Here is a 22,305-nt window from a genome sequence, read left to right as displayed (position 1 = left end):
TTCATTACTCTGAACAAATTTCCTTAACATTTTGTTTGATAGCAGTATTTACAAACTTTGAATTAAATGTCTTTAACTTCATTTTTGCAACTAAAAAATGCTTATATGCTGTACAATTTTAATAATTAAATATGTACAGGGTTTTAAAATTAGTGGAAAAATTTTCATAAGAAATAAGTTTATTTCTACAAATTACTTAACTAAAATTTAAAAAATTCATCTTATATTTTATATATACATCATACGTAATGTTACCTCATACCCTCTATGTTTAAGAGTCCGAAAGTTTTAATTTAGTTCTACTAATCTCTGACTTTTGAAATTTAATACATGATTTCTCATACATATCTTAAAACATACGGAATATGTTAACATTTAACTATTAATCCACTTTAAAACCACTAAAAGAGGATACAGAGGTATATAAATGTTTTTTGCTTTCTTACGAACTAATTGTTATAAATTATAGTAATGGCCAAAATCGAAAGTATTTCTCAAAAATGGTTAGTTATCAATTTGACTCAAAAAATGTATCATGTACTAAAAAATGTTATAATTGAAATTATAGTTAATATTTTAAATAATTTTTTTTTTTAGGATAAAATGTTTGTCCATAAAAGATTGTAAAATCTAACGCTATTATGATATTTACAATTTCAATTATTTAATTTTAGCCATTATATTAACAAACTGGTTTTTTATGAATGCATAGAATCGAGCAAAGTAGGCTTTTCCAGAGAAAACGGCGAAGCCACCCCTCTCCGTAAGCTTCTTCGGGATTTCAGAGTTCCTGACCTTTCCCGAAAGCTTACCCTTTCCTCTAGGCGTTATGGGGTGGAAGCGTCGTTTTCCCAAGGTAATCCTACTTCATTTGATACTGTATTTATACACAACACATGAATTATATAAAATTATTGTAACCTGAAAAAATTAAACATGCAGTTATTCACAATTCGTAATGTATGTTTGTTAATTAAAAGGTTTAATTTCATAAAAAAGGAAGTATCTGTAACAAATATATTTACAATGTATATCGTCTGGAAATGTATTACGTGTATCAGAATAATTATTCCAATATGAGATATGGAATATTCCCGAGATTAGTTACAAGTTTAAATCAATGTATTAGTCGAATTTAACGAATTATACTTATAGAATGAAATTTCATTTAAAAAATTTTTAACATTTTTAAATTTACAATACTACGTTACATACTTCTCAACTATAATTGTGGCTTATATTTGCTTGAAACAAATAATTTAGTATAAATTATTTGTACAAGTAAAATATAAACACTTTGCACCTAACTTTCGAATGACTTTAAATATTTAAAAAAAATGCATATTTCTTTTCTATCTTTCAATGACTATGTCCTTATGATTCATAAGAACCTAACTTTTTTAATACACTAAGACCCTTTTCTTCATATTCTTCTCTCGTTATCCATACTGAATCTCGATCCTTTGTTATTTCCGCTAATACAGCACCACCCATGAAAACCATATCTTTACGTCTTGGCGAATCTTCGATTTTAATCTTAAATTTCTGAAAAGATATCAAACGGTAAACAAACATTCATCCGAATTAATGTCAAAATTGATATCCAAGCATTTACATTTAATTTCGAGGTATCATTCTTTAATACTCTTTGTAGATAAAGTTGTTTAATTTCTCTTTCAAGCCTAGATGGAAGTCCTGGGTACATTGTACTACCGCCACTTAGAACAATGTGTTTATATAATTCACTCCTTATATCAATATCAGCTGCCTGAATAGTACTAAATACTAATTCAGCAATTCCTTGAGCTTCAACATTTATTAAATGAGGTTGAAATAAAGCTTCTGGTGCTGCAAATCTTTCACCACCTACTTTGATTACCCTTCCATCAGGAAGCTAAAAAGATTTGATTATTACTCTTTAGAAATTTAATTCTACTGTCCATTACAAAAACTTTATATTATACATCAATCGTGTATACTTACAGTATATGATTCTACTAAAACGGTCGTTTCAAGTGCTAATTTTTCTTCAGTTTCAATATTGTATCCGATATAACATAATTTTTCTTTCAACATTCTAACTGTTTCAAAGTCAGCAGAATGATTAAACGCATAGCCACGTAACAATAGAAGTTTAATTAAATACATCGTAATATCTCGACCAGCTATATCTAGCCGTCGCGTAAGATGAGGTAAAGCATATTCTTCAAATACAGGACAAATATGAGTAACACCGTCCCCAGAATCTACCACAACACCGCTAATCAATCCTTGAGCATACAGTGTAAGTACTGCCTGAATTGCAATGTATGTTCCAGCAAAGCCATACTTTTCAAACATTACCTAAAATTATTTCATATGATGTTCAATTCTTTTTGTACGAAAAATTTACATCTACAATGATGTATTACCTCGATCATTTTTTCTCGATTTGTGATAGGATTCATTGGTGGTTCTGTTAACAAAATTTTACACTCTCTAGGATTAATATTCATCTTTTCCTTTCCAAATGTGTAATCCCACACATGACACATGTCCTCCCAGTTTCTATTAAGCATTTTAATAATTTAATATTTCAAAATGCATGCAGATTAGGTACATTCACATACACACCTAACAATTCCATTTTGCATTGGATAACTAATCTCCAACATAGAACGAAGTTTACTTGCTTCATCCCCAACCATTAAATCCTGTGGCAACAAAATACAATAAATCAAATATAACTAAATGTTTTGGTCATATAAGGAGATACGTGGGTGTGTTATATAAATTGTTAGTATTTCAACAGGCACACTCGATTTTGTAATATAAACTCACAACATAACTCTAAATAAAAATTGGCGACTATATACATATTTGTTTGAATATAAAGCTACTGCTCGCATGAATCTTGTTTTTTGAAGCATGATGTAGTACTGATAAACCATATATATTAGCATCAGAAAAATGCAGTAAACTTACAGGCATATTAAGGAACACATCCTATGAAAGAAGCAATAATGTAAAGACATAAATACAATTATGACAGTCATCAAATTATCATTTATGTATGTCCACATATGAACCCATATAATAAGTCTCAAATAATAGACATGATTCATAATGTAATGGGTAAATTTATTACCAACAATTAGAATAAAATGAATGAGTTTCAGATTATATTAATCATTGATAATAATTTTATCAAAGATCTTATATCTCTATCTCTAGAAATCTTGAGAATAAGGTCTCCCTTACTTTTAACATGTGTAATCCATTTTGATATTTGTTAGTGAAAAGGGTTAACAAATGATAAATGCATTTTCAATCAAATGTAAACATTGGGTCACACATTGTAATATTATGAAATGACTTACACGAATACAATATTCTTGCTGAAAATTAAGTAAATTTATTAATCAATTTTTGTTATATTGCCAATTATAAATATTTACCTATGATTAAAGGAAAGGACTTTTAGATACCGAATATAAAATAATAAAGTTTATCCATAAATTATGATAATAATTGCTCTTCTAATGATCAACAGAGATAGTGATACATATTTTAGGTCGAATTGAAAAATTAAGAGATGTACCTTCACATCAATGTCCCCTATTTTATTAACAGCTCTAATAATAGGACGTCCCACTATGGATGGAAATATATGTGCTGGAAAATTTGCTCCTGCATATCCACATTTTACAAACTGAAAATAACAAAACAGTACAGTACAATAAGTTTAATAGAATCAGAAATCTTAAAAACAAGAAAAATGTTTGGAAAAGTACAAAGAAAATTGAAAAATAGATATAAAATTTTAACCTTACCCCTGTTCCATTATCACAAACAATAATCTTTCTGCCTTTACTATCCATTTTTATAGGATGTTATTATTTGAACCAATTTTTTATCCTCTATGCTAAACAGTGTTACACATTACACATTCCACAAAATGACTAATTGTTACAAGCTCCAGGGCGTTACCGGCATGACATTTTTAGATTTATATAAAAGCAATCGTTTGGAATGAAATTTATGTTCACATTAAAACAACAGATGTTTAAAAATTTATTAAAAAGAATGAAAGTTTATAAATTATAATTGTATTTTTTCAATGCAGGATCATTTATACCACACGCCGAGAGTAGCGACGGCGCAATCTTAACCATAAGGTCCTGTCACAAAAAGATTCTTTTAAGTCTGATATACAATTGCTGTAATTCGATTGGTTCAACTATATCTCCACCTAAGCAAATTTGTTATCTGTTTCTGTCTCATATATACTTTGACAGATAAAATGTTTCCGTTTATATATTTTTTTATTCAAATTTCGATCAGTCGCACTTATACTTCGTGTGAAAGAAACAGATATATAACTTATGATATATTGTGTCAAGAATTAGATTTCTTATGAATAATGCTATATAATTAAAAAGTTTCCACGATTATCAGTATCCTTGAACAATTCTTCTTGCTCTCCCCCTTTCCTTACATGCTTTTTTTCCATATTTATAATCGTGTAACATATCGCAATATCATATATTTGCAATCAGCAACAAACGATGTCACGCCCGATTGCTTATTTGACAAGAAAAGAAGTGATATCTAGTTGTCATCGTTTGCACAAGTATTATCAATCATTTTACATTCATATAATTTGTATGAAATTCTTTTATTAAATGTATAATTTTTCTTTTCAGCAACAATTTAACTGATGAAGAAAATAAAAATGTATATGGAAAGTGTAATAACTATTGGGGACATGGCCACAATTACACAGGTAATTATAGTAGTTTCATAAAAGTTCAAAAATTCTCATTACATGTTTATTTCATTTTAGTTGAAGTTACGGTATGTGGACCTGTGGATCCTGTAACAGGTATGGTGATGAACTTATCACATTTAAAACTATATATGAAGAAAGTGTTAATGGATCAATTAGATCATAAGAACTTGGATAAAGATGTACCTTATTTTAAAAATGTTGTTTCAACTACTGAAAACCTAGCTATATATGTTTATAATGAATTGAAAAAAGTTATGCCAAATCCATTTCTTCTGTATGAGGTAAAAATTCATGAAACTGACAAGAATATTGTTATTTACAAAGGAGAAGAAAGTTAATTTTGCAGAATCTCAGAATAAAATAACAAATACTATTCTTTTATTTTTATAAATGTGTGTATTTCAAATTTTTATTTACAATGTGTTTGTAACAACAGTAAATAAAATATTGATCTTTTTATTTAAATATACATAGATACAAAGTGTATGTATAAAATATTAAATTTATTAAAATCTGTTGTATGAAATCTAGACAAAGTATAATAAAACTGTTCTTTTGAAAAAAAGAACTTATTGATTTAACACAATTAATATGTTTCTCTTAGGTAATGTAATTAAAGTAATTACTTTAAAGGTGAATTAAGATTCAGTGTTTGCTTGCAGTACATAAATACATTGTAACATCAATTCATATTTATTAAGAGAATAAATGTTCATATACACTATGTTGATATTACACCTATAAAGGTATTACTTTAATGTATTAATCACATCTACTTGTACAAAAGGTAACATAACTAGATTGTTATCACAAATTAAAAAGGCGAGACTATTTTTTTTAAAGTAGAGGTTGTAAAATATGTTTCTTCTTATAAAAAAACACTGATATAAAGTTAAATTGTAAGTCAAAAAAGTAAACAGCATACTTTAATACTTACTTTAATTTAAGTAAGTATTTCAAATTATTAATCATTATTTAATCACTTTAAAGCAGTCTTTACAATATTGATGTTGATACTTATATGTTTGTATTTGTATCAAGCTTAATATAACTTTTAATGGTTACATATGGTATACCAAGTTCAAAATCATCCTTTGGCCAGTATTTTAACACAGCTGATTGGTGTGGTTTCTCTTCTTTTACAGAAAAATATGCAAAAAGTACAGCTGCTGTATAACTTGCAATGAAAATAAATAAATGCCAAAGTGCATGTAAGTAAGGAAAATTCAGATTTAACCAAGTATCACAAAATAAACGATCGTTCAGCCAGCAAACAACAGCTAGTAGCCATACAGCACCGCATCTTAAACCCAGTCTATACACCCTCATTGATTTTGTCCTGAAGAAAAACATGCACCATTCATATAATTAGATGCTGAATTATATTATATAGGTACATATTAAGTATTTTACCTTTTTAATTCAATGATCATAAATCCAAATGCAGGTATGCCAAGACTCATTAATGCAAATGCATTTATTGCAGGATGTATAAATGATAAACCAGTTGCAATCAAAGTTGGTAAAGTTGCGCATATAGCAAGAAGTTTTCTATCATTATGTAAAATATGTGGAAAATACCTTCTTGGAAAGAACATGCAAAAACCAGCCATGTAAACCCATAAGATTGCTAATTCGTCTAACAATTGTCCTATTTTAAGACAACAAATGACATTTATATTTATTCATACCTGGTAAAACATATGATTCTTAACTACTCACCAATAAGAGACAAAGTAGCATGAAAGTATGCGCTGCTAAGACCTACTATCATTAGTAAAAACCAAATTACATGAATTCCAGGATTTATAAATCTTCCATAATCTCTAAAGAGATGCATGAGAACAGGAGGGAGTAATAAAAACAACCAACATACTCAACTACAAGCCAAAATAACAAGTATAAACCTGCTGTTACTATAAAGACATTTAGTTTTGTTGGTAGGAAATACAAACCGTATTCATAAATTCAGCAATACTAGAAGAAATACTGTAATTACTTTCACACCAGTCAACTGGTGAACTACCAGCTTCAAATGGTTTCCACATATCGAAAATATAAGATTTCACTTCGTTTTTTATAGGTATAAAAATTTCAACGTGAAAACTCTTTAATCTGCTACGCGCTACTTAAAATTTATGAAGCATACAACAAAGGAAGTTGATAAGGTCTTTTGTGTTCCTTTGTATTAGTAACCCATGCTTACGCTGGAAGCAGTCTAATAGACACTAATGATTTTTTGCACCAAGTACGGTACATATTTATTGCAATCTGAGCAGACAATGCTTCATAAACATATTTAGGTGATAAATAAACATCTTGTGAGTGTTGTAATCAGAAATCGGAGACAAAGATATACATTATATATATATATATGACCGATGTACTATGATCACAATGATAATAGAAAGTGTACAACAGGTACTTTAGATTTATATATATATATATATGTATATTTAACGTATAAATCCAAGTTGATGATGTAAACATATGTTATATTATTTATTAAAATAATAGATTCTTCTTTGTTGTTAATTTCAAGGATCTTTGTTACAGAGTTGCAGAGTATTTTTAGGCCTCATTTTAGTCTTACTGGAATGAAAGGGTTCTTAGGTTGGTAGTGTTTGTACAAGTTGTATTGGTTGTATACCGTGAGTTTCGTATACAACACGTGATGATTTGATTACTTTTTTATATCCGTCTATAAAATAAGACATGCAGCGTGCAGTTGAAAAATGAGTTTTTTTAATTATAACTCCACAGTTCTGTAATAAGATATAGTTATAGTAATTGCAATTACAGTTGCAATTACATTACAAATATTTGTTGTTCAGAGAAATTTATATTTTAATTATGAGCTTTTGCATACACGATTCAGACGTTGTTTTGTGTAACAATGAGGAAATCATTGTATATAACATTCAAGATAATACAGAAACTGTAATTCATTTACCCGAATTGCAAACTGACAAAAAAATGGATGTACATAATAATGTAAATATTGAAACTTTTCACACCATTACAAATGTAATGTTTTCAAATGATGGAAACTATTTTTCGTCTGTACAAATCGTAAACAGCTCTGTTTACTATGAAAGGAAAAGCCAAAAAACTTATATTGAATGAAGTGCTTTCCTAGAGCAGCTAGCAAGTAAAATTTACTCCAATTATGACATAGTTGTTGCTGATAAAGCAGAGATGTTTTATCCTAGTTTTCTAGTAAAAAGCCTGGCAATGGAATCTTGCTTTTAGGACATTTATCAATGTTGCTTGATGTATTAATTACAGAAGATGAAAACTATATTATTACAACAGACAGAGATGAAAAGATTAGAGTGTCAATGTTTCCAAATTCGTACAACATTATGTGCTACTGTTTAGGACACCAAAAATTTGTAACAAATATTTTGGAATTATCTCATGACAAAAGTATCTTGGTATCTTGTGGAGGAGATGGCAAACTTATACTGTGGGATTATAAAATTGGAAAAGAATTATTATCTGTTGATTTTAATGACAAAATATCTAAAAGTGACATTGAAGAATTTAATCAGCAGTTTCAAGGTTGTCATTTGGAAGAAACTATTGAAATCTTACCTGTTAAACATTTAAGGCTTTCAGCCATAACTGCAACATCATCTTTAGCCGTAATGAGCTTTTATAGTAGTCCATTGTTACTGGTTTACATTGTCAATGGTACAGTGTCAAACTTTGAAATAAATTATTTGCAGTCTATAGTTACAGACAGTGAACCACTAGAATGTTATATTCATAAACAAAACTTATGGTTATTAAATGACCATGGATTTAAAATATATGAATTTAAAGACAATTTTGTACCTAGCAATGGAACGGATTATAAAATAAATCAGTTAAATAGCTTTTGGAAAACATTAAAGAAAGATACTGTTCAACAAAATTTATTTTCAATTTTATATAAAAGAAAATATGACAATGTTCAAGAGTATTTGCAAAGGAAAAAAACACGACTTGGAAGTATTTCTGAGTAATATATATCAGGTGAATTATAAATTGTTTTTTATATTGAAACCATATAAAGTAAAATTAAATATGGACAGACGATTTTTTATAAATTTTATGTATTATTCACAAATTCGTGAAGCATTTGTTAAAGCATTTTGACATATGTTTTCATTATAAAATACAACTAGTATTACAATAAAGTAAATTCGTTTTATTGACCCAATATATTGGTTATATTGAATTGAGTTTTACGATTATTACAAATTCTTCAACTAAACTGGTTTATAATCTAATTTGGATTCAAGTTTCTTATTATCTGAAACTTTTCTTACAGCCTTCATAAAATCTTCTTGTATTACATATTCTCTTTCTAATCTTATTGCAAATAATCCAGCTTCAGTACAGACGTTTCTTAAATCGGCACCATTAAATCCATCCGAAAGTTTAACTACTGCTTCATAATCTAAATTAAATTCAAAATTGGTACATTATATATATATATAAAATATAATAGAAAAGAATGAAAAGAATAGAACGAAAAATTACCGATTTCTCCGTGCTTAGATATAGGGGCAGCATGAATCTTTAAAATTTCTAAACGCGCTTGTTCATTAGGTAGAGGAATCTCAATTTTTCTATCCAATCTGCCTGGTCGTAACAAAGCAGGATCTAAAGTATCTGGCCTGTTTGTAGCCATTATCATCTTAACTTGACCCAAAGAATCAAAACCATCCATCTGATTCAACAGTTCCATTAAAGTTCTTTGAATTTCTCGATCGGCACTTGTACCTTCAGAAAATCTACGTCCACCTATATAAAAGGTAATTGAGCAGATGAAAAATGTTCCTTTTTCTTTTAATTAATAACAATATTCCGTACCAATTGCATCAATTTCATCCATAAATATAATGCATGGTTGGTGATCTCGTGCATAATTAAACATTTCTCGGATTAATCTCGCTGATTCGCCTATGTATTTGTCAACGATAGCACTTGATACAACTTTCAAGAAGTTTGCATCCAACTGACTAGCAACTGCTCTAGCTAGCAATGTTTTTCCAGTTCCAGGAGGACCATATAAAAGACAACCTTTTGGAGGTGTAATACCCACTCTTTGAAATAGCTCAGGATTTAATAATGGTAATTCTATAACTTCTCTCAGTTCACGTATCTGTTCGCTTAAACCACCGATCGCACCATAGGTAACATCGCCAGGATCTTCGTGAGACATGTTATAAACTAATGGATCAACCTAAGCGATACAATAAATATTACGCATACATTCGGAGCGGAGCTTAAATAGTAATGAAATAAATTTTACCTCCCGAGGTAAGTAACGCATTATGGTAAGCGTAGTCATATCAAGAGCTACTCTTGTTCCAGATTTAAGTTTGTTCTTATCGAGCTGTCTCCGGCAACCAACGACGTAACGTGGACCGTTTGTTGCTTTTACTATAACTATAAATATAAGGATTTATATACCTGTGTGTTTAAACGCATACGTATGTTACATGGAATTATAAACTTACACTTCTCTTCTGTAAGTTGTTTCAACACCTCTCCAACAATCTAATGCACAAACGTTACGTGTTTTTAATAGGTAACTTTAATGTAAAATATATTAGAAACAAAGCTTACGTATTACCTGTCCAACGCTTTGTAAAGCTTTTAGATCATTTTCAGATTTATCATACTGCTTGGTTAAATCTTTGAGATGTTCTCTCACTAGAAAAGGGAAACATATATATCATGTATGTATTGAGAACAACATTCTAAGGTACAAAATTGAGGTTAAATATTTGAAGTGATTTGTTGAGTAACTAAGCAAACTAAATATTAATTGTAAGTACAGCTTACTCTCTTTTAAACGTGATTCTACTTCTTTATGCTCCAGGAGTTTTTTTCTATAATCCTGGAGAGCTTTTTCTCTAACTGAATCCACGGTAGTTGCCATCTTTACTTATTTTGCTGTCTAACTGTCTCAAACAATATTTCCATAGACATTGAACAAGTTTCAGAAACAGTTGTCATTGTGGCACATGGTTCATGTTTGATTTGGTACAACGTTGCTCCGTTGGTGGCGCAGTAGATTTACATTTACAGGTATGTAAAGAGAAATAACCTTGTTAATTGTTGTGATTAAACATTTTAATCGAATATCTTTGATGTTTATCGTAGGGAATAGTAAAAAGAACGCAGAGGAAAAGGAACAAAGCGATAGTTGGATCAATTAATTAGCGCCACCGTTAGTTACTACTCTTTGGTAATATTGGAGTACGTTTGAGAAAGAGGGAGTAAAGAAAGGTTAAAATGGGTTTACCTCGAGTATATTTCGACATAACTGCCGACGATAAACCGTTGGGTCGTATCATAATGGAATTACGCGCAGACGTTGTTCCGAAAACGGCAGAGAATTTTCGCGCTCTTTGTACCGGAGAGAAAGGTTTTGGATACAAGGCCAGTACTTTTCACAGAGTGATTCCTAATTTTATGTGTCAAGGCGGTGACTTTATTAATCACAACGGTACCGGAAGGAAATCTATTTATGGAGATAAATTCGAAGACGAAAATTTCGAATTGAAACATACCGGACCTGGTATATTGTCCATGGCAAATTCTGGACCGAATACCAATGGTTCGCAGTTCTTTCTAACTACTATAAAAACAGCTTGGTTGGATAACAAGCACGTAGTTTTTGGCTCTGTAGTAGAAGGTATGGATGTAGTCAGAAAAGTTGAAAGTTACGGTTCCCCGAGTGGAAAAACGCATCAGAAAATTGTAATTGCCGATTGCGGTCAACTTTGAAACGTTTTTACCTTATTTGGAATAAACCCGTATCTTGTATATTTTTCATGGACAAGATGTTTTTATACATTTTTGTAAAACGTCGAATTTGGTAAAGAGAAGTGTTTGAAAACACTGTCTGAAATAAAAACGAACGAGTTTGTTCGGTAAAGGATAAAAAAACGAGAGAATCGAGTTTTCTTTCTCCTCGTCATTGCTTTGTACATTAAAGCTGTGGCCATTTTTATTTGATTTATAAATGATTTATTAAGATTTTAACAAATAGCGATGAGTATAGATATACGTACATATTATATGAATGTCAGGTAAACATGCATACGAACAGACATACACACATGCATACAAGAAACACTCGTAAAAATAGTGGGAAAAGTTGATGCGAAAAGATTAAATGATCGTTTGTGAAGGATAAAAGATTCGGCATCGAGTCGGGGAAGCGTACGTGTACGACTTCCCAACGATTCTACAAGGACACAGCTGAGCGTCTGTAAGGTAGAACGTCGGAATCTCCTAGTATCGTGGTATCTCATAATCAGTCAAGAATAAGCCGTAAACAGGATTAAAAAAACACATAGGTAGGAAGTTATGTATCTACAGAAATCAATGTACGCATATTGGTAAATTAACTACAAAGAACATGTTTAGTTCCAACACAGAGGCGAACGCTAAGAAAATTACGTACATTATGAGACAAGTGATTCCAACAGCTCGTGTCAGCTTAAATTTGCCGATGAGAAGTGACAGGTAAAATACGGTAAGGGTAGAAAATAAGGATACCGCGCTATAAACAAGCCCGTGAGAATTAATGATTATATAATGTTTCTGGGGTACCGTGGGGAAGAAGGCTGTTTTAAGAAACCACGGCAATCCGAGACAAAGCAGAACATCGAACACGTTCGAACCGATCGAGTTGCTTATCCCCATAGCTCCGTGTCCTGAAAATGTTGAAAAAGAAAAAAAAAGAAAAGAAAAAAAGAAGTCGTTATTCGATCGAATTGGCGAAGCTTCTCAAGTGGCGATTATTTATTATTAGATGAGACTAAATGCCAGATTGGGAGACGCGTGTTAGTTTGTCATGCGAACATTCATAGTTGACTGTAATTAATGGTTAATCGAGGAGAAGAAACCAATTAGTGGTTCCAAGATCGGGCTAATTTGATAATAACGTCGTAATAATACCACGTGTCGCATTATCGCATAGGAAACTAATTGGCTATTTGCGATACCGTTATCACGATTGTTATTCGTTATTTCTATACTACTATTTTCTCGACGATTACAGCGATTATCAGAAGAGATGGTAGCAAGCCATCGTCTGTGATGTTTGAAAAAGAATTTGATTAGAAAATTTATTCTAACCGATGGACGGATTTATTAGTGTTCCGATTCTTGTTGTTGTTTTCGTTATCGTTATCGGTGACGATGGTAGCGATAGCGGTGAAATAAGGTGAAAATCGGATCGTAGAAAGAATTACCTTGATTCGCAACGATAACGCTTGACACAGCCTCCGGTACGCTCATTCCTGCTGCGAGAAAGGTCAATCCCATTATGGAGTCCGGAATTTTAAACGTATCGCCTGTAATAATGATCGATCGTCACGCGACGATATAAAAATTAAGCTGTTTCAAAAATTACCGTTCAAAGTGGTTTACCAGCTTACTAACAGAATTTACTATAAAATTGCTTGAAAATGGGCCGGTTAAATTGAGGAAATTCGCAATAAACGTTTAAGAATGTAGGTGAAAATAAGGATATCTCGAGGAACGTACCGATCACGGTGATGACCCATCCGACTAGGTACGAAGTAGTTGCTATCCATATTATGCACATGAAAAAAGTAAGAGGATACCAAGATTTCAATTTACTTCTCCTGCAGTCGGGTATCGTGATGAGGAGAATTAAATTAATCGGCCAAGTGATCATCCACCATATCTTCTCGCACGTCGAACTTGGCCAGTTCGTCATGTTTACGATTTCAACTAGAAACCATTTGAAAATGAAGACAAAGAAATGGAGAAGAATTTCGTATAATCTCTGATACTTACGCGTCTCGTCTTCCTGGCCCGATTCCATTATATGGAAGTCTGTATCTTTAACGAGGTCTGAAACAACGAGAACTTATTTTTTTACATAAAAATTTGAAGCGAAACGAACGAAGAATGATGATCGTACCACTACTAGAAAGCAAGGGACTCTTTTCGGAAAGGTTTCGGTACTTTCTTCTCATAGTTGTTGCCCGTTTGAGGAGACCTTGGATATTTCGATTGCAACACATTACTGAAAGGGGAACAACATTGTTGATTATCAGAAATTCTTGAAAATGGAATTAGTTGGTGGATAATTTACTTTCACTTACCCAAGATGTATAAAATGTAAAAGAATACAAGGATGAGCGCTTCGTACCAGTAAACCCGACCATCCCGTAGGGTCAAAATTAATAAGAAAACCGTGATTGTATAGGCGATAGTGTCACGAGTCACAGGCCACCATTCCAAATTTAATATCTACGAGAATAAGGTTGTTCGATTAGTTGAAGATCGGTAAAGTTGGGAGAACGAAGGAAATATCATCGCACCTGTCTTGCGAATAAACCGCAACAAGCAGGTACGGCTAAAATGTTGAAGACCGCGGAACCAACGATAGTACCGACACCCAAATCTCCTTCCGTCACAAATGTTCCTACGATATTGATGAACAGTTCCGGACTAGAACTAGCCGCGGCCATAATCGTCGCCCCTGCGACATCCTCCGTCACGTTTATCTCTGAAAATGGAAATCGCTTTGCGAGCATTTGTCCTTTCGACGAGAATAATGCAACACAAGTGCACGTATGAGTGCACTAAACTTGCACCCGCAAAATGGTACGTTATATCTGTTTACTAGAGAATGCGTGACACACCGCCGGTGTACGGTCAACTTACTGTCGCAGATCTTTTTGATCGATGGCACAAAGAAATCGTCGCAAACGATAGCTAGCAAGAGGAACATATAAATCGCTATCACGAAATGTATAGCTATATACCCGGATTCCCTTTGTTCCCGCGTAAGTCCATCGGATGGAAATTCTTTGATCGCTGGAGGGGTACAATTGATAGTTTTGTTTCCTCCTGGCTCCATCGGTTCGGCTTGCAGCAATTTCCGAAATCCTTGAAGAAAATAGGACAAAAGACTGGAGCGATCGGTAAGCGTGTTTATCGCGTGTAAAGTTGTGTATAATATCGTACACACGTGTACTTGGTCGCGGCTCGGAGAAAAGATAAGAAGGTAGATGAATGAAAAGGTGAAAGAGGATAAGATAATTTGTAGTTATTTTTTTTGTAAACGTTTTTTTTTTTCTTAACAGTTTAACAATTGTATCGCGACGCGTAAGACTGTACATAGATGACAGGAGTACCTTGTATTACGTAACGATTCATTAGAAATTTTCATTTCTCTCTCTTCCGCACCCTCTGTCTTCACCCTTTCAATTTTCTGTTTACGATCATTGAGCAAGGAAATTATTAAAAAAGAAAGAAAGAAAAAAATAGATATGGATTTAAAGCAGAAACTTATTGTTCGTCGATCGACGACGATGACGACGAGCGAGTACGAATGGAAAGGAAAGAGGTCTTGTAAAATGTAAACTTACGCGCATCCGTAGGGTGACTTGCACTCGAATCCGTATCGTTTGGAATAAATAACGTTAACGTATTTATGTAAATCAGGTAGATCGTTGGAACGAGGATTATACTGAATATTTTATATCCAATCGTTAGCCTGTGTCTTCGCGCCATTGTAAAATTGATCAATGTCAATTAATTGAAAAGAAGCTTCGGTAATCGAATCAACGATGCGCGACGTGCCGTTCCGTGCGATACTAATTTTCATTCGCTAACTCGAACGGTAAACCGCATCGGTGTTTTGTCGTTTACGAGCATTATCGGTCTCAATTGTACACAGATAAGATATTACTCGAAGCGAATCGTGACATCCCTTTGCTGATAATCCGAACGGTAATCCTGCTACTGGAGCACCTAACTAATTAAATACATGTTCGGTCAAAACTAGAGACGAAGAATAGAGGCTAATATTCCTACTTGGATCGTACGATATCGCACGATTTGTTAACTGCTCGCGTTGCCTGTTAGTTTCTTCTACGCATTTTGCGCACGATTGTTGTCGCTTGCCCGCCGAGTGTCGGGTTATTTCTTTATCTCATTATCCGTCAGAAAGTTGAATGTTTCTGTTTTGCGTCATATTTTTTGATAAACGAGCAATGTATCATCGCGTGGTCGCGCTACTGTCAAAGGGATATATGTATACGATCGCGGTTCTGCGGTATCCGCCACCCTCTTTCCGCGTGAAATTCATTTCGTGCCCCCCTGTCTCGATGGACAACATTTTCTTCCCTTCGGCAAACGCTTAGCACGAGCTTTCGTAAGCGTATTTTTCCAACCGTGTCGTATAGCCGAGGCGTGAATAAGATCGGTAACGGAACGATCGGAAAACGAGGAAATAACGATGGAAACTTTCTGCTCCGCGACGGTGCCGTGTCCGAACGAAATATTCGTGCGGACGAACGGACGAACGGACGAACGTTCAATTTTCAAGGAAGCCATAACGACGATTAGTGCAATGACGATTTCGCATTTTGACCGCGGCACGATTCAGCAGGCGCGATGCGCGAGAGATGAGAAGAGAAGAGTTAGCAGAGGGAGGGGCGATTCCGACAAACGGTGCCGGACTTCGGAGTAGTTGTTAATGTAGTATATGTGTGACAACGGGATTGACAACATGGATACGTCTGACTTGGGAGGAGGTTTGTTGGATATATTTTGAATACTAGAGAAAATCGATGTTTATTTCACGGTAAATCGGGTTTCGGTTCACACGGGAACGGTCGATCGGCGAGGGGGTGTGTTTCAAGAATCGTGACCGATGAAACAGGATAAAAGAGGATTATAATGATACCGGAAATCGAGGTATCGAGCAAAAAGGAAGTGAAGCAAGACCAGAGGAAGGAGGAGAAAGAGAAGAAGGAGGAGGAGGATGGGGTTGAGGAGGAGGAGGAGGTGGAGGAAGAGGAACCGCAGGATAGATAGTGCTTAGATATCGGCATCGACAACAACGGAACAACATTGAACGTAAGAAAATGTTAGAGAGAAGGAAGAAGGATAAAAAGATTCGAATCGAGTGAAAGACGGGCCAGATGAGGAATAAGGGAAGAAGGATCAAGATACAGGATTGAATAAAGAAAAGATGGACGGATAGATAAATAGATAGATGAATAGTTAGGGTGGTGCGGAGGGGGAAAGAGGGGGTGCAAGAGTAAGAAATGGTACATTTTAATACAAAGCATTAAACGTTTCAGGCGTCTCGTGTGGCATTCTATATCGCGTAGCATTGCTTGTAATTTCGTTTACAGTTTCGATCGTTGCTAAACACGGACAAATGATATTCGATCGGAAATGATCGCGCGTAGCGAGAAAAAGTTTACTTTTGCGTAACGTTTAGAAAGGGTTCTTTTTTTTCGTACATCGAAGCCACTTGTTTGTTCAGATTCTTCGAAACAACTTAAATGATTGATAAATTTCTCTCTCTTTCCCTCTTTCTCTCTCTCTCTCTCTCTCTCTCTCTCTCTCTCTCTCTCTTTGCTTATTTCATCGTTCGTAATATTTTATGTTTATTTCTTTTTTCAAAGAGATTTGGTAAGTTAATAATCGTAGTGTAGAAAAATGTTACAACGGCATTAGTGGATCATGTCGATGAACGCGTTACAATTCATTTATTCATTTATGCATTTATTCGTAAGGTAAATGGCGGTGTAGGCTGCGTGTTGTTCACATTTCTAAATTACCATCATTTTAATTTCATTTGTACCTTTGCAAACTACTCGTTTTGGTAATGCAAAAAATGGTACTCGACTGGTCGATAATAATATCAAGCAGAAAAACAAATGGAATAAATTGTGGAAATTTTGAAATAACTTTCACGATACTTGTACTGTATCTATATACGGTATCGGATGAAGTTAAGAGCTTCGCGCCTTTTATTTTTTTTTTTTTTTGCTATAATTTTGACGAAAATGACAAACGTCGAACAACAACGATCACCGATCAACGGAACTTTGATCTGTTTTTTTTTTTAACAGACGCGCTACCGTCCGTAGAAGGATGAACCAACGCGTCGCCAATTAAGGAGCGACGATTAATGATCGGCAATCGAGCTCCGGTGGCCATCGTTTGTTTCCAACGAGACGAAACGGTTCGACACCGAATAGCCGAGCCACGTTATATCTAGTTTATACGACGTACATTAGACATGAATGGCATCTCCTCTGCCAACTTGAATGAGAGCAATTTAACTTCTTTAGGTTGCTTAATCGGTAGGAAGTCACATCAACTATACAGCTGTGTAACCTGTACGAGACACCAATACGTGCATCGTTTGGTTCATTACGTCGATTACAAGAAGTCATAGGAGAAAAATCGATTGTTAAGATCGACGAATAAAAGTTGGAGAAAAAAAAAAAAAAAAGAAAACAGAAGGAAATTGATTGACCCATCAAATTGGTAAAGTGTCTCTCCTCGAAATATACGCAACAGCGGTGGTATAGTTGAAACTTCCTTGAAACTACCGATCAGGTTCTCCGTTAACTATTGAAAGCTACGATCGGATAGATTCCGTACAATACAAACGTAGTATTTATCGAACTTTTTGATCAGAGGTAACTTTCGAAAGTTTATCGTGAAAAATACCGATGGCTTTGACTGATTTTCGAGTGACAAGAAACGGGGCGCCAATCGTACATTTTATCGTTGATTTATCTACTCTGTCGCGTCTGTTATTTGCACAGAATATTATCATCCCCTTAAAGAAAAATTTGCTTTTTTTTCTACGAAATATTTTAAATCGATGTTAGATACGTACCAAAAAATTATATCGATCCGATCGTAAGTAAGCACGTCGATGAACATTGTACGTATTCGTTTATCTTGGGGTATAATTGCTCGTGAACGGTATCGCAATGACCATTATCGTCGCTGTCGCTATACCAGGACAGTTCCAGCTCGACGGGCAAGAAATTTGACGGAGAAACAAATTCAATAGAGGAACGACGAAGGTCAGTGAACTGATTATATTTGTGCTGACCGTAGCTACTAGAGCGAATGCAACCAATTATCGTGTAATCACCGAGTGGAGCGTGTATTCGACGTTTGTGTCCAAGTGCGCTGTACCAGCTACGCAAGGTCGTCGAAACTTACGTAATAGCCTAGGCCGGCCGAAATCGGTTAACGATACGAATTGTAATACGACCAGCCACGATCGCGATCCACCCTGGATCCTTCTAATCCGTCTAACATTGTTGCTTTTTGTTGTGGTGGTGGTAATGATGATGGTGGTGGTGGTGATGGTGATGGTGTTGCTGCCACTTCCTCCTCGTTCGATACAATGAATCGAAGAAAAAGGAGATAAAGAAATTTTTATTCATTTTAACGACGATTCTCGTTTACATTACACCTGTTATCTACCTGTTGTTCAATCCGCTAACTTATTTTTCACGTTTCAGGCATAAATTGTACACCACCGGCGATAGAAGACTTTCCACATGATATTTTCAACGAGAAGCAGAGGCAGGACGGAGCCGTGGTGGTACACGTGGTCGTTTCCCTTTACCTGTTCATTGCGTTAGCGGTAGTGTGCGATAAATTTTTTGTACCCGCCGTGGAAAAGATATGTCACGGTAAGATAATGTGTAAGTAAGATCGAAACGAGCAACAACGAAGCTGACCATCGAATCTCGTCGATTGATTACAGCCCTCTCGATGTCGAAGGATGTCGCGGGTGCTACCTTCATGGCTGCGGCTACATCGGCACCGGAACTTTTCGTCAACGCGATCGGCACGTTCATCACCGAAGGTGACATCGGTGTTGGAACAATAGTAGGCTCGGCTGTATTCAATATTCTCGCGGTACCGGCTTGCTGCGGTATCGGTGCTGGAATGGTAAGTGTCCAGGGATCCGAACGAGACGTCTCCAGGATCTACTAAATACGCGATCTATACAGGTAGTTCCATTGGACTGGTGGCCGGTCAGCAGAGATTGTCTAGCGTACGGCGTTACGGTCGCCATTCTGATATGTATTATACACGACGAGCGAGTGGAATGGTACGAAGCGTTAACGCTAGTCTTACTGTACATCGTTTACATCGCCGTCATGTACTGGGACAAATCGTTTCAGCGATGTACCCGATTCCGTGCGCACAACGCTGATCAGTCCCTGTCGGATGATCATCGAGTCGCTGCTACAGGTGAGAGCATATCGGTAATAAATTTTAATCCCCGTTCGACCGATAGGAAGGTAAGGCGAACAAATTTCGTTTCAGAGGGTAGCACAGAGATTCGCTTAGCTGGTTCTGATAAGGTACAATCGATCGGCGATCAAGGTGAACACATAGACGTGCCGTTGCAAAACGGAGGAACGAAAACTCAAGAAGAGAACCCCGAGCCTAGTAAGTGTTTTCGATTGAAAAGAACAAAGTTGATATACGCGATACGTAGTTTGCGTTCGATACCTTTCGGGACGAAAAACACCGAAAAGGGAAGAGAAGAGAAGAGAAGGAGCGAAAGTGTTGCGTCTTTTTTCAAAATTGTGTACAGATTACGAGTACGAGCTGTTGGTCTGGCCGGCACGAGCTGGATGGATAAGAAAAACAGCCTGGATTTTGACCTGGCCGATTCATTTGATTTTCATGTGCACCATACCGGATTGCGAGAAGCCTCGATTCAAGAATTGGTTTCCGGTCACGTTTCTCATGTGCATCATTTGGATTGGATCTTTGAGCTACGTTGTCGCATGGATGATCACTATAATCGGTAAGGGGAGAGATTCTTCTTGGTATCAGTAGAAGCAGTAGGTGGCAGGGTAACTGAGACTGTTCGATGTTCAGGTGACACTCTGAAGATACCGGACTCTGTGATGGGTATCACTTTTCTCGCGGCTGGTACCAGCGTTCCAGAGGCTGTGTCGAGCGTAATAGTGGCGAAACAAGGTAAAGTGGAAAATTGGGAAAATCAAGCGCGACGTTTGTTTACTAAAAAATCTTGGATGAATTTGTTTTTTTCTTTTTATCAGGACACGGTTCGATGGGTATCAGCAACTCGATAGGATCGAACACGTTCGATATATTGTTGTGTCTTGGTCTGCCGTGGCTGATTAAATCATCCTTCTCACCGACGCAACCTGGAAAACATTACATCAGTATAAATTCTGGCGGGCTCGAGTACAGCGCTATATCGTTATTGTCGACATTGATGTTGCTTTATATTGCTTTCGCTTCGAACAAGTTTCAGCTCGATAGAAAAGTAGGACGAGCCTGTTTATGTATGTACGCGGTATTTCTGATATTAGCATCGTTGATAGAACTGAATGTATTCTTCAGGGTGAATTTACCCACGTGCCAGAGGACGGTCAAGTGATACGGTCAAGAAAGTAGAGTCGCTTAATGATATTCCACACGGTTTTTAATCGAGTCCTCTCGTACGTTACCTATGGAAACTTACGAGCAACACGGTGTGAACCGAACAATGCTGTTTTATATTATGCGAAACTACTTTATCTCTCGTCTCGCTTCTACCAGACTCTTTTCACCCCCATTATTCGACCGTTATTTCCTCCCCACGAACCGACCAGGTACAATTCATATTTCTTTCTATCTATTTCGGAACCATATACCTTTTAACTCTTCTCTTCTCCCCTCTCTTATTTCTTTTTTTCACTTTGATACCGTCTCTTTTGTCCTTTCTCCGCGTACGAGCCTACTTTCTACGTTACGATCGATTCTAAACTTTCTCGTTCATACCATTTCCATCTGTCGAATATTTTCTATTGCGCTATCGTCTAACTATCAACGATTAAGAAACATGAGTATTAAAAGATGCAACAAAGAACACCAGGAAGAAAAAGAAGAAAAAAAGAAGAAGAAGAAGAAGAAGAAGAATTGTTCGTAAGATCGAAGAGGAAGAAGAATATGAGAAAGAAGTGGAGGAGATAGAAGAGGAGGTGGAAGAAGAAGAAGAAGAAGAAGAAGAAGAAGAAGTAGAAATGAAAAGAGGAGATGTTTGTACTTTGGTAAATGGTAAAGACACTCGCCATCGCATGATATTTTCTCCTGCGTATACGCATTTCGAAAGTATGACGCGGTCGTACAAAGAGATAAACATTTGTTGTGTTTAATTAGTTTTGGGTGACACATCGACGAAACAATAGATAAACAATTGTAACAAAAGAAGACGAAAGAAGGTAGGGGAAAGAAAAGAAAGGAAGATTAAGGAAGAAAAAGTGCGCGTAACGAATACACGTCTGATCGGTATATGTATAGCGTACGATAGCGTAGAAAAGACTGCCGCTTCCACAGACACGTCATTTTGTGAACGTTGCATAACACGTATGTAAGAAGGTGCGTTTATGTCTACACGCATTCCCGTACACGCGCGAATTACGCGTAATCGAACAACGGTTACGATAATCGATCATCGAGTTACGCATAAATTATGATAATCGATTAGCGAAACGTGAAGATTACGCGGCGAGTCTTTATTCGAGGAAAAGGTATTTGGCGTGTACTGAAACTTCCCGCAGGGTGGTGTGTACGTTTAGGTAATCTACGAACTTAACAAGTTTAATAATAAAGTACTGTAATAAGTTATTAAAACGAAGCTATCGATCGGTTCGTTTTTCCAAGGTAAACTTTTCTTTTCTCTA

The 22,305-nt window shown here is 35.2% G+C and overlaps 8 protein-coding genes across 10 annotated transcripts; 4 read left to right on the top strand and 4 right to left on the bottom strand.

Moving 5' to 3' along the window:
• Positions 1–161: 161 nt before the first annotated feature.
• Positions 162–4,165, bottom strand: LOC114873576 (actin-related protein 2). 2 transcript variants are annotated; one of them, XM_029182025.2, is made up of 8 exons: positions 3,813–4,165; positions 3,581–3,691; positions 3,360–3,377; positions 2,614–2,693; positions 2,412–2,547; positions 1,984–2,343; positions 1,616–1,894; positions 162–1,545 (listed from the first exon to the last, which is right to left on the bottom strand). In XM_029182025.2, exons 1-8 carry the CDS (start codon positions 3,858–3,860, stop codon positions 1,375–1,377), a joined length of 1,203 nt encoding a protein of 400 aa, XP_029037858.1. In that variant the 5' UTR covers positions 3,861–4,165; the 3' UTR covers positions 162–1,374. The 2 variants fall into 2 exon arrangements, with proteins under 2 accessions (XP_029037858.1, XP_029037860.1); XM_029182027.2 differs by lacking the exon at positions 3,360–3,377 and having other exon boundaries at positions 3,813–4,163.
• A 147-nt stretch (positions 4,166–4,312) lies between these two features.
• LOC114873577 (6-pyruvoyl tetrahydrobiopterin synthase) lies at positions 4,313–5,196 on the top strand. The gene is made up of 3 exons (XM_029182028.2): positions 4,313–4,612; positions 4,686–4,765; positions 4,826–5,196. Exons 1-3 carry the CDS (start codon positions 4,548–4,550, stop codon positions 5,107–5,109), a joined length of 429 nt encoding a protein of 142 aa, XP_029037861.1. The 5' UTR covers positions 4,313–4,547; the 3' UTR covers positions 5,110–5,196.
• Positions 5,197–5,441: 245 nt separating this feature from the next.
• Positions 5,442–7,235, bottom strand: LOC114873631 (alkaline ceramidase). The gene is made up of 4 exons (XM_046288347.1): positions 6,723–7,235; positions 6,494–6,646; positions 6,185–6,422; positions 5,442–6,110 (listed from the first exon to the last, which is right to left on the bottom strand). The coding sequence occupies exons 1-4, from the start codon at positions 6,817–6,819 to the stop codon at positions 5,789–5,791; spliced, it is 810 nt and encodes a 269-aa protein (XP_046144303.1). The 5' UTR covers positions 6,820–7,235; the 3' UTR covers positions 5,442–5,788.
• Positions 7,153–8,955, top strand: LOC114873630 (tRNA (guanine-N(7)-)-methyltransferase non-catalytic subunit wdr4). The gene is given in 4 exon segments (XM_046288462.1): positions 7,153–7,192; positions 7,328–7,384; positions 7,911–7,987; positions 7,990–8,955. Coding segments are annotated over 4 exon segments (966 nt in total). The 3' UTR covers positions 8,782–8,955.
• LOC114873629 (26S proteasome regulatory subunit 10B) lies at positions 8,946–10,809 on the bottom strand. Its single transcript, XM_029182158.2, has 7 exons — positions 10,613–10,809; positions 10,401–10,480; positions 10,285–10,324; positions 10,077–10,213; positions 9,635–10,007; positions 9,302–9,565; positions 8,946–9,218 (listed from the first exon to the last, which is right to left on the bottom strand). Exons 1-7 carry the CDS (start codon positions 10,707–10,709, stop codon positions 9,028–9,030), a joined length of 1,182 nt encoding a protein of 393 aa, XP_029037991.1. The 5' UTR covers positions 10,710–10,809; the 3' UTR covers positions 8,946–9,027.
• LOC114873632 (peptidyl-prolyl cis-trans isomerase) lies at positions 10,767–11,725 on the top strand. The gene is made up of 2 exons (XM_029182163.1): positions 10,767–10,858; positions 10,934–11,725. The coding sequence occupies exon 2, from the start codon at positions 11,066–11,068 to the stop codon at positions 11,558–11,560; it is 495 nt and encodes a 164-aa protein (XP_029037996.1). The 5' UTR covers positions 10,767–10,858; positions 10,934–11,065; the 3' UTR covers positions 11,561–11,725.
• A 364-nt stretch (positions 11,726–12,089) lies between these two features.
• Positions 12,090–15,501, bottom strand: LOC114873626 (sodium/potassium/calcium exchanger 4-like). 2 transcript variants are annotated; one of them, XM_029182149.2, is made up of 9 exons: positions 15,190–15,501; positions 14,483–14,707; positions 14,137–14,324; positions 13,918–14,065; positions 13,734–13,838; positions 13,607–13,678; positions 13,331–13,540; positions 13,036–13,137; positions 12,090–12,495 (listed from the first exon to the last, which is right to left on the bottom strand). In XM_029182149.2, exons 1-9 carry the CDS (start codon positions 15,332–15,334, stop codon positions 12,161–12,163), a joined length of 1,530 nt encoding a protein of 509 aa, XP_029037982.1. In that variant the 5' UTR covers positions 15,335–15,501; the 3' UTR covers positions 12,090–12,160. The 2 variants fall into 2 exon arrangements, with proteins under 2 accessions (XP_029037982.1, XP_029037983.1); XM_029182150.2 differs by having other exon boundaries at positions 13,607–13,663; positions 15,190–15,496.
• A 79-nt stretch (positions 15,502–15,580) lies between these two features.
• On the top strand, positions 15,581–22,259 carry LOC114873627 (sodium/potassium/calcium exchanger 4). Its single transcript, XM_029182151.2, has 8 exons — positions 15,581–16,359; positions 19,111–19,284; positions 19,359–19,546; positions 19,609–19,852; positions 19,928–20,053; positions 20,202–20,417; positions 20,492–20,593; positions 20,677–22,259. The coding sequence occupies exons 1-8, from the start codon at positions 16,311–16,313 to the stop codon at positions 21,018–21,020; spliced, it is 1,443 nt and encodes a 480-aa protein (XP_029037984.2). The 5' UTR covers positions 15,581–16,310; the 3' UTR covers positions 21,021–22,259.
• Positions 22,260–22,305: the final 46 nt, after the last annotated feature.

Source organism: Osmia bicornis, chromosome 13 (assembly GCF_907164935.1).
Source record: "Osmia bicornis bicornis chromosome 13, iOsmBic2.1, whole genome shotgun sequence".
Lineage (NCBI taxonomy): Eukaryota > Metazoa > Arthropoda > Insecta > Hymenoptera > Megachilidae > Osmia > Osmia bicornis.
This window is presented reverse-complemented; position numbering and strand designations above follow the sequence as displayed.